The sequence below is a fragment of the Corapipo altera genome, unplaced genomic scaffold, assembly GCF_003945725.1.
Source record: "Corapipo altera isolate COAL_440 unplaced genomic scaffold, ASM394572v1 45, whole genome shotgun sequence".
Lineage (NCBI taxonomy): Eukaryota > Metazoa > Chordata > Aves > Passeriformes > Pipridae > Corapipo > Corapipo altera.
The window spans coordinates 7,638,596-7,650,627 of record NW_020884877.1 but is presented as its reverse complement, the minus strand read 5'-3'; the positions used below and the strand labels follow the sequence as shown (position 1 = coordinate 7,650,627).

Genomic DNA, 12,032 nt, shown 5'->3' with positions numbered 1-12,032 from the left:
CTACCACAGTGTTCATAACTACTGCCAGCACTAAGTCAGAGTCAAGATCTTGCACATCTAATATGTTAGTAACCAACTCAAACTGAAGCCCAGAAGGCACCTCTGGAGATTTAATGAAAGAACTTGAAATACATGAAGTTTGAAAGTAGTTTGGTCACTGCTGTATTTTCTCCTTTGATGAAGAATGTCACCTGCATTGAACACTTTCTTTCCCAACATTCAGATTAAAATCTTTAATAGACCTGCATTAGTGTATTAAATACTGCCTTCCTGAAAAATCATAGTATCAGTGCACACCACTAAAAAATTTAATCCAAAGGTATCTCAAGTAATGGCATTTCTGACCTCCTTGAGTTGTTCATTGCTGCCCCATGATGATGAACGTTTGTGTGAGTTTCTCTTCTTTTCTAAATATTCTTCAGCCCAGGCACTTTCTGTCTGTAGCAAGAAGATTACAGGATTAATTAAAAAAGAAAATTGCTGCTTTCTGGCAGAATATTTTGAGCCAAATTAGAAAAGAGAACATTTAGGATTTGCTAGATTCAGAACTGAAAGTGAACAGCAGTCACCAACTAGAAACTTTTCTCACAGGTGAATTATGAAAAAGTGGAGTGAAACCATACAAAGACCCCAACAACTTTCAGACTTATTCTAATACAGGAATGTGGTAGCTTTCCTTCCAAATTATTGAGCATAAGGCAGTATTCACAGCCAATGTACCACAAGCTGCTATTCTGTTCTGAAGAACCCGTTTGACAGTTCTGAACTGGGGAGAGATGGTATACTTTATTTCTGACACACTAGCAAGGGTAGCTTGGTGTAAATGTTGTGAAAGTCTGCACCAGCACAGCTTCAGAATCATGTTCTTGCTCACAAGAATGAGAAAAAGGAAGACAAGGCATATGAGCACCACTAGGACTTCTGCAAAGCAGGAAATCAGCTTATTAATGTCTCAAAGGGCTCCAGGTTCATAGTTGTCTCAGGCCACGCAGAAAGCAACACAGACAATACTAAACTGGTATAGCTATCAGTGTTTAATAAAAAAAACTTGCAAACATACTGTGGTGAAAGACTTCTAAGAAATTCAAAGTATCATTAAGACAAATTGTATTTAAGGTAAGAAATGCATAGGCATAATATGTGATAATATTGCATGCTTTATGGACACTTTGTATTTCCACCTAACCACATCCAGAAACATCTTCAAAAGCAGTGAACTGTGAAGGCTCGAAGAAGATGGATAGTAAAATCTCTCAGGAACCTCTGTGCAGTCACAAGAAACATACTTAATGAAGCAAGGGAAAGGATATCTGGAAGAAGCTTACACACTCAAAGAGACAGCAAATTCCTTGAAATGCATTGTTGCCACAACTGTTGCAGTTCTTAGCATACAGTGGTGACCTAGCTAACCTCATTTTTAGGAGTCACTGATATCTCACTTTCTCATATGGAGAGGAACTTTGATTGCCTTAAAGTCTTCACAGTGTGCAGTAGTTGTTCTTACATGTGAGACTAACAACCTGCAGAAGCCACAAGTTGACCTTACTTACCCCATCTGCACTCAGATCACAGAAACTCGTAAGTCCTTTATGGTATCAATCCCTATTTTGCAGGGGATATGGAGCTGTAACTCCAAATATATAGGCTGCAATCCCACCAGCTTCAGTTACAGATATAAGTTTCATATAAATGAAACCTCCACTATCAGTAGTTTTTAATCTTCATCATTCCAAATCAAAAACTAACTAGGACAAATCTGAATAATAAAGTTAGTAGGGTTGCTTTGAAATTCCTATTTCATAGCAAAATCAGAATCCATTACAATCTGTTTTTCCAGAAAAGCCCTCACTGATCTTCATCATAAAATAGAATAATTGATAACCCCCATTCCCAACCAAAGTACCAACCTTTGTCTAGTCAATTCTCAAATATCAATCAGGAGTCTCACCCTATCCTCTAGCTCCTGGAACAGTAAGCTTTAGCCACTAATTCTAGCTTTCCAACTTAGCACAACCATTACCCTTTCCTACGGGAGTCTAATTAACACTCTAATCAGTCTTTGCCTTTAATTTATATTCCAGACTTTGACTCAAGATTCAAGACTTATTTAATACATTAATATCTGATTCATTTTACAGCATTAGAAGTTGCTTTGATGCTCATCCTCAAAACAAATAGTTGGAAATCTTTTCAGAGTGGGTGTAGGTATAAGACATTGAATTACAGGAAACCTGTACATCAAGACAGAAATGTGGTACTATTTTTAGCAGGTCTCCTCCTACTTATTCTCCATATTTTGTTGATAATACTATTATCAAGAAACACAGATGGGATAACCAGTAGGGAAAGTGGGATTTATATTTCTCTAGGTTCTTAATGTACTGCTACTTGCTTATTAGTTGGTACCATGCACAACCTCCTTCCCTCATTCTAGAATTACAAAGAGAAATTAGTTTAAGGCTAAATTTATTACAGATAGTAGAACACTTAAGAAAAAAAGTCTTACGAGGCAAAAACTTTGCAATCAAAATGAATTATTATTTAATAATTTAAAAAAACCCACCAAGTAACTGTCTCATTTTAACTTGTAAGCCAAACAGGTTTAATTCAAATGAAAAAAGACACAAAGATTACCAACCCCTGTTTTAGGAGCACTTAAAAGAATACGGACCGGTACAAATTCTAGCCACGCGTCATCCAACAAACGTTCTTCATGTACATAATTCAGTCTAGTTTTATAGACAGGTTTCATAAAATGAAGGAGGAGCCTGATACCCAGTCTCTGTGTGACCTGGGATCTCTTACACAGTTCTCAGCCATGACCTAAGGGCATCTCCAGAAAGGCCTGCAAGCTGAAGTGTGCCACTAATTGCCATCTCTTCCCACTCTGCTTCCTGAACGACTCCACTCCCTATGCCATAACTCCACAGGATCAAGATGCCCTATTTACTCGACTTGAAAATCTTTTATATCTTCATAGATCCAATTCATGTTCTCTAAACTCCTGAAATCCGAACATATGCATTTCATGTCAGATTTTGTGAAATCTGAAATTATACACTGGAATCAGAAGATCTTACAAGTGAAACTTCACCCAAATATGACATCTTCAGAAAAGCTCAACAGTATAAATGGAGAGCCTATATTATATCTCCAGAAACTAACTATTGTTAAATCACATTTTAAACTTGTCCTTAGCTCGAGTGGTTGCTCTCAGGCACACCAGAAGATAAAAGCAATAGCATCTCATCACTGTCATATCAACAAAAGCTTTGGGCTTACAGATATATGTCTGTATCCCTAAATTTTCTACTGGTTTGAGAAATTTTAAATTAGCAAGCACAAACAGATCATTCTACTTGTCTCAGAAATACACTACTATAAATCACCACTAAATGCACTCATTCTGCAGTAACACCTAGTGCCCTTTTAGTCATCCCATTAACCTTTTCAAATATATTTCCCCTTATATATCAAAGTCCCACTGCCACAGCAGTTAGATGTGTCAAAATAGGAAGAAAATGACAAAAGAAAAACGCAAACCGAAAATGACAATATATGGCAAATACAGAGATTATAAAAGCCCAGCCATAACACAGATTATATTGAAACTAAGATGAAGGAGACCTACTGAACACAGCAAATACTTTGGCAGCAGTACAGAAATATAATTATTTTGAAAAAAGTATTATCCTAAGAAATCAAATATGAAAATATATTTCTAAGACACCCATACAGGTTTAGTTCTGCCCTTTAATGATGCCTTTTAATAGCTAAGCATGAACAGCCATTCCCTGTATATCACACACCTTCCTTCATCCTCCTCCTCTTACTTCAGTTTGCTTACCTCTTTCACCCCATCTTCTAACCATCTTTCCAATTCGTTTTCCTGCACAGAAAACTTGTTCCTAGGCTGTCCTTTCTTCATCAGTTCCTATGTCCACCTTATTATCACAGGCATATTCCCCTACAAAGTACTTTCGTTCTCTACCAGGCTGCTCTTTGAAAGGTGGTCCTTTTCCCAAAATGCTCTGGATCTGGAGAAGGCCACACAGTAACACCACAGACCTCCTCTGCTCTACACCCTATGTGTGTCCTTAGACAGAACACTGAAACCTATGAGGCCACATATTTGTTACTGTTACCAAAACTAGTAGGGCTTCAAACACAAGTATGTCCCACATGCTGTCAGGTCCTCTTCCAACTGCATTTTGCTTATGTTCTTTGGAATTAGTGGAGACCTGTTGTTGAAACCACATTCTAGCAACAGGGATTTAGAATCTGATATGTTTGACTCTTTCTTTCACTCTACAAGTTAGAGAAACCTACTGCCAGACTGCACCCACAGAAGGAGAAGTTAAATAAGTCACATACACAGTAGCAAAGGATTCCTGCAATTTGAAGGCAAATAAGAACTTGTGAGCAAGAAAACTAAAGTGAATGTTTTCAAGGGAAAACAATTTTCTTACATTTAAATCCCATCTTCACATTTAAATTCTCCAAAGACAAAAATCTGTCCTACCTGTGTGGCTTTGTCTCTCATACATGGAGCAGCTTGTCCATGATTATCACGAGGCCACTGTCCAGCAAGGTACGGAGCAGCAAGTGTGTCCAGCGAGGAAGTCCGGCGAACAATACTGGAAGGGCTTGATGAAGGTGGTCTTGATTTGTCTGCTAGAACAAGAACACTTGATTACAAAGAAAGCAAGACAGAGAGTTTACTCATTTTAATAGTCTACAAGAAATCACATCAAATTGGAACCATGATGTTATTAAGTATACAATAAGATACTTCTAAGATGGAAATAAAGTTTGCTTTGCCAGGCTCTGTTCAGTTTAAAAAGGCTATGAAATCTGTTCGTGCAGTTTCCTTAAAAACATCCTAATGCCACAAATGTTGCCTTAGTACTCAAACACAACCATTCACTCCCTTAAAGGTAAAACTGTCATTGGATTCTTAAAAGATGAAGGTCTAGAAGAAATAAAAATAGCTAAGTTTCCTCATACATAAAGGTTAATGAAAAAAAACTGTTGAACATTCTCAATTTAATGTTGAGTTTAGAGTTCACCCCACTAGCCCTTTACCCTTTGCCTACTTTACTTCAAGCAACACTATAAACTGGCATGTTTTATTAATCACTCAGTACATGATATATGGCATATGATACATGGTTCAACCCTTAGATCCAGAAGTCAACTTCAATAAGGTAATGATTTACTTTTTTACAAGCTAATCGAGTCATCTTCTCCCTTTACAGCCTTTTTGGTAACTGCATTCAGATTTGCCTGATGCTATATCTTCAGCAACACCTCATTTTTAGTGTCTACATTGGTATCCCTTTTCAGAACAAGTTAGATGCTAGTAAGAATCCTTACTAAAAAAGGTTAAATATAACAAACACAGAAATTAGCATGAGAAGGAAGAATACAAATAAAAATTTGTATCTATCCCATCTGTCAATGATATCTTAAGTAAAGTGGCAGTAAAAGACTACACTGCAAGCTATTAAGAATAAACACTGAAGAAAGGTTCCTCAAAACAGTAATTGAGGTTGTTAAATTTAAGAGATTGAGCAGCAGGAAAGACCCAGGGTTTAGAGATACATAAATGCTCTCATATTTGGAAATGTAAAATGCAAATACTGAGATCACAATGATCTAAGCTTACTATCAACTCATCTGCTCCCCACAGAATTATACTTGAAAGAACTGTGCATTAATCTTACCTATAATGAATACAGAGGCCTAAAATACATGGTTAGAACACAGCAAGCATGATTCAGAGACCAGATGGAAGCTTTAAAAGGGCACTGGAAAAACTCAGTCATATGTCCTCCCTGACTGTGCCTTAGGATGAATTCTGCACTAAAAGTATCAATAACATAGCAATTTGTATCATGCACAAACTCATTTATGGGCAAAAGAAATTGTTCCTGATTAGTGTCTGACTGCTAGTCAGAAAATAAAATCACTGACATCAGAAGTCCAGAATTCAAATTCTAAGCTGTTGCAAACTACTAAAAATACATATGATAAATATTATTAAAACCTGGGTAGGTATAGATTCCAGTGCTGTGGACAGCATCTACATCTAGTGACATTCTACAATAAATATCCTCATGCAAATTTCACATTAGAAATGCACATATTAAAAATGTGGGAAATGTGTCAATTCAACTACAAGGAAAAAATTATTAGCACTATAATCAGCTACATTCACACAAAGGAGTCAGGAAACCTCATCTGGTTTATTATTTCTACTAGTACCAACAATGATAAAACCTTACTACTGAGCTCACAGCAGATTTGCTCTCAGGGTACAGCACCAAATCTGCTTTGGAGTTTGCACTTAAGACCCCTGTATCAAAGAATTTCCTTGACTACCACTACCACCACACTCACACTGAAGGGTCTGTTTGTAGCAGAAGATTTCAAACCAATTCCTTTTGTCTGTACTGTGGGACAGTGTGGCATGCTAATGCAACGTGTCATTCCTTAAAAATTACACTCACTTCCAAAGTTATATCAAACACGTTATTTGTCTTAGAATTAGCTGCTGCACTCTCCCTGTTTTTCTTCTGAGTTATTCTTCCTCTTCAAGAAGCTTCTCTCTTTTTACTAAGAGGAAACAAAGGATGTGAAAAAAAAATTACAAATCAGGAAGTGTATGTAGTCAGTCACATCATCTGCAAAGCTACTGCAGCAGACAGCTTCAGAACTGGAGGAGCAGAATCTATTACCCTCTCCACCACAAAAAGAGAAAAAGCAGAAAGACTGTTTTGCTGAACAAACAGAGAGAATGAAAACTGAGGAGCCTGTTTACTATTTAAGTCCAAGGGACTTGTTTCAAGGCACAAAGCCTATAAGTACTCTCTTTTCCTCTGAAATAAAAATTCTTTTGAGGAACTCTGTTTTTCAAATTACTTATATTTAGATGGGGAAGGATGTTTGGATATGTTTTTACTTACTTTTCCACCTTCATAACCTGTTTAAATACAAATTGGCAAAGTCTACTACACATTTCTCCTTGCTGTTTCAAAACATTTCAATGGGAACATATACAATGTTTTCATTGCACTTTCCCCTGCAATACTTGAAGCAAGTGTTCAGCTGCTATTTTCCCTTGATGTGACCTACATAACAAGAGATCTGCCTCCATAGAGATAACAGTTACAACAGCTGTGGCTGATGAAAAACAATGGAGCTGTTTCATCAAATAGACGCTTCTTAAATATTAGATCTGTTTTAATTGGCCTGATTATCTCTTTAAACCAGTATTTGTGATAAATATCAACCCTCCTATCCAACAACCACTAGTATAAATCTATTTAGAAACAAAAGTATTTTTGCAATTTGGTCTCAAACAAAGCAAAGTAATAGAACAAAACATAAGCAGAACACACACAGTACAGACCAATGAAGTCCATAATGCAGGCAGATAACAAGCAAGTCACCATGTCTTCACCAGGCATTATGTACCCCTGACCAACTGCAGCTGCTACAGGTGAACTGGTATTACATCTATCCCAGTGTGAAGTCAGGCAACTCAGAAGGCAATGTCAGCTGAGGCAGTCTAACAGTGTGACTAAAGAGCAAAATTAACCAATATAGATGCCTACCAGCAACTAACTGAAAGGTAGGAAAGAGTGCGCTGATTTTGGCAAGGTGTCAGCATACAAGTCCAGTTACAACTGATAAAGGAAATTACAGTGTAAGAACACGGACCTTTAAACCAGTTATTTCACAGAGGAAAATTACTATATATAAAAGAAAGGAAGGGAAAAAAGAGAAAGGTCTTAAACATAAGCAAGTTCGAAGAGATAAAACGCTCTGAAAATTCACCTTTCATTTTTCCAGGAAAAGTTCAGAACTGTTGTTAGAATGACAAAATAATGATTACTGCTGAAGTGTAACTTCAAGATTGATCTTGCCATCCTGTTGACCTCCTTCTACGCATTTGAAATTAAATTTTTGAGAAAGGAAAATAAAAACTCCAAAGAAACATCGTCCAACAGATACTGTGAGAAAACAAGCAGCAGAAAAGGGACACTGGAAAAGCATAAGACAGCACTGAACTCACAGAATTCCCAGACAGAGTTCCACTTGAAGGTTTTTTTTACACAAGTGGGCTATCCAAAGAAATGAGGAGGAGTGAGACTCATCTAGCTTCTCTGGCATCACAGCATACAGCTGACCTTTTTGTTCTCTTTTGGTCAGGGTTTTCCCTGGAAAGGACATTCATGGGATCTCTCTCAGGCACAGCTGGCAGAGCTGTCTCTTCCACAAAGACAACTGATCTCTGGGGCTTCACCTACTTTTCACATTTCATTAAAAGAACTTAACAGACTCAGAGCATTAAAACCAGATACACAGCCCAACTGTGTATACTCCTTTTGGAAGACAATCCTGGCTATTATCCTCACATAAATGTAAGAGAACTATTCACTAGTAATTCAAAATTGTCCCGTTGTAGAAGAATGGCTGAATTAATGGTGTTTTACAAAATCAAACCTCAGAAAGCCCAAGATGTTCAAGTTACTTAACTCTAGTGAATGAAAACACATTTAATCTCAATAAAGTCACCTGAAGTGTTGGCCACAAGAAACCTACAAGTATGATGCTGCAAAAATGAATTCACTTTCTTTACACCTAGCATTTGTAAAACAGCTTAAGTAAGCAAAGCAGGCATGTAATGGCACACAAAGCCTTCTATACTCTTATCCTACAGAACTTTCAGAACTGCTGCAAAACCTTGGTAATTAAGGTTGACAGGTATGCAGTTATTAATGTGTCACTCAAATTATTAGAATAAATAAATTCTATGGTGAAATTTAAGAGTGTAATGGAGTTCCTTTTCTTCCTCTCTACCAAGGAGTTCACATCTGACCTATTTCAGACTTTATATACTATTATAACTATTTTCATAATTTCCTTTCACACAAGAATGCTTTAACATCATGCTTCGACAGACTACTCTAAACAATTAGAGGTCAATTTTAGAATGAGTTTAAATGTCCAATACAGTCCACTAGAATATACCAGAAAGTTCAGCATCCAGTAGAGAAATCTCTCACTACTTCAAGGCACTTAAAAGTAAACAATTGCTATGGCTCCAGTCTTGACCTTCTTGTTTACACAGCCTGGTACATTAAACCATTTTCTCAGTTGAGCAGTTGAACTCCTCTGAGATGATGTGCTTCACATAAGAACACAAATAATAAGATGCCATTAGATCTTCATTCAGTAAATAAACCAAGACAAAACCAACAATAAATAGGGAGCATACACATTTCGCTATCTCACTTTGCAACAGTGTACTAGTAGGTCACAACAACAACCTCTAACAGCATGGTTTGCAGAGAGGTAAAGAGGCATATGTGAAAACTGAACCAAAACTGGAGATTGCAGGACAGACATCACAGTGTAGAAAATGAGGCCACACCAGTGATGGGAAGGACAGAGCACATTAACGTGCAATTAAAAGCTGAAGTCCTTGAACTAAGTACTAGAGACTGTAGAAAGTGAAAGTAAAAGACAAAAATGGGGTAGTAGCAAGATCTAGGATCCCGGTCATATTTGTGAGGAAGGAAAGTGGCAAGAAAAGCATGGAAAATTAGAAATTGTACAACAGAATCTTCTATTTGTAATTATCCCATAATCAACAGAAAATTCAGTTAAGCATTTCTGAAATTAAGTTGCAATTCAGGTCAGAAAACTAGGACAAAAAACCCCAAACCAACAAAACCCACACCCAAAACCACAAAAGAAGCAAAAGTAGTAACATTTGCAAATTCACAAGTTGGGGTCCTCAAGCGTTCATGAAAACTACATTCAAAACTATTCAACTGCTTCCCAGAAAAGAAAATCTGTAAAACATCAAGTCTAAAGCATACAACTTGTATTTAGATACAACCAGTATCTAAGTTCAGAAGAAGCTATCATTTGTCTGACCTCAAGGTTCATTTTAATCTAAAAAAACATGGCTGCAGCTGTAGGAATCAACAAAAGCCACCATCAACGGAAAGCAAGAAACAGAAAACCCCAGGTTATTCTGCAGCAGATTCTGACTGATTCCCTCCAGTGGCCCATGTGGCTGCACAACCATTGCCTCCTTAGCAAAAAGAGTTCCACTTCCATGTTCTCAGGTACAGCTAAGCCTTCCAATTCACGCGAAGAAGAAATTTAAGTTAACTCGGTCTCTATCAAGCACTGGACTACACAAGACAAACGGTGAGCAATATTAAACAGTTTTAATTTGCATTTGGGGCCCATACAAGTACTGCTCAGAAATTTAAACACGTGGAAGCAATTAAATGGACACCACTCTCCTGTTTTCACAAGTCTTGTAACAAGGTAGTGGAGTTATCTCAACATGGTAGAGTGATCAAATTACTTGTTTCCTTCTATGTGCTAATTAATTTGCAGTAAAGAAGCCAACATGGTTTCAGCAGGCTTCTACAAAATGGCCAAAAGTAAAACTTTTCCACTATAAGTGGTCTGATGCATGCCTTTGTTAAGAGTATTTGAACCTGGATCTCAAGGCTAGCCATCCTGTTCCTCGTTTCTCCAGGCCAGGAGACTGCACCTAAGGCAAGAGTTGTATAAAGTTCACAGGATGAAGACAGGATTTTGTGATGTGTATAAAGTCTTTCAGACTACCAATTAACAAGAATCTCAAATGAAGAATACACACACCTTAATAAAACCCTCATTACTCTTATCTGGAAAGTGGAAAATCTAATTCAGGACCTTATTAGGGCTCTCTTACACTACAGCCAAGCAGGCACATAGTCATCTTCTACCAGCTGGTTATGACTTCTAATTGGGCAGCATCATTGCCCAAGAGCCAGGATAGGAGAAAAGAAAAAGCCCAATGCGGTAGTCTGGTTACAGTTAGTATTTTAGAAAGGGGGAGGAATATTAAGAGAAGTAGGATTGTTGAAGGGAGGAAGGTTGGTCCTAAATTTCTGCGTATACTGCGTATTACTAAACTTGTGTAGATTAGTACAGGCAATTTAATGATAAAAGAGTAGCTGTGAGCTTTGGTATCTCAAAAGTAACAGGTTTTTTTTGAGATTTGAAGGCATGAACACAAAGCCTCACTCATGCATTTTTGAGTAAACTTTTATCCCAAGAAGAAAACGGGCTTACATATGTCAGCCTCTGTTATCCTCAACTAGCTGCCACGTATTGCTTGAATTCCAGCATTTCCAGTAAGAATTATTTAATTATTCAAAACCATTAAAAAGCAGTTTGCTACAAAATGTATGCCATCCCCACGGTATTTTCTATCTTCGCTATAGCACAAGCTTGTCATCGCTCTCAAGCTCACACATCCTTCTGCAGGGTTCATGCTGAAAGTAACTACTAAGAGAGATGCTGAATACTTTTTTCCTACGTCTCTGCCATGCCTACAGCACCAGTCAGTTCTCTAATCGCAAGCTTGCGAACACTGTTTGGATCAAAACCACCCACACCATCTGGCACGAGGTGCACAGAGAGGGGAGACGCGAAGGCTTCACAAGAGCTACCAAAAACCAAATGCACCTTAAGCTTGTGCCCAAGTATCTGAAGCACATCCACACCATCGAACCCCTCTCATCTGCAAACCTGCGGCAGCACTCGCACTACTTTAAGAGGAGCGGCCACAACCCCCCACATGGCACGCTTGGCTCTCCGTCCCTCTTCCGAGAGCCAGGACGGAACAGAGCGGCAACAAAAGCAACGAGCCCTTCCACGCACACACACGGCCGCAAGCGCTGCCGCCGGCCAGGGAAGGGGCAGGACGGGCACCAGCCCGGGCACAGCCCCGTCCCTGCCTCTGCCCCGGGGCACGGCGCGCCCGGAGCCACCGCCGGCCTCAGCCCCGCTCCCCGCACCCGGCCCGGCCGCCCGGGACGTGCCTCGCCGCCGCCCCGGAGACCCCGGCGCTCACCTTTGCAAACGGGGGAGCTGGGGCTCTTCCTCTCGGGGGAGCTCCTGCCCGGCTCCGGCGACTGCCGCCGGTGGTGCCGGACCCTGCCCTCCGGCAG

The 12,032-nt window shown here is 38.9% G+C and overlaps 1 protein-coding gene across 3 annotated transcripts in view; it reads right to left on the bottom strand.

The window, feature by feature from the left end:
* FAM117B (family with sequence similarity 117 member B) overlaps nucleotides 1–12,026 on the bottom strand; it is a 28,328-nt gene extending 16,302 nt beyond the window's left edge. Inside the window, exons 1-3 of one of the 3 annotated variants that reach the window (XM_027637307.1) lie at nucleotides 11,936–12,026; nucleotides 4,523–4,674; nucleotides 346–438 (exon numbers count right to left, since the gene is read on the bottom strand). In XM_027637307.1, the coding sequence (XP_027493108.1) occupies nucleotides 346–438; nucleotides 4,523–4,543 (114 nt within the window). In that variant the 5' untranslated portion in view covers nucleotides 4,544–4,674; nucleotides 11,936–12,026. Of the gene's footprint in view, nucleotides 1–345; nucleotides 439–4,522; nucleotides 4,675–11,935 lie in introns of those variants that run through there. The other 2 variants (XM_027637308.1, XM_027637306.1) reach the window with 2 other exon arrangements.
* Nucleotides 12,027–12,032: the final 6 nt, after the last annotated feature.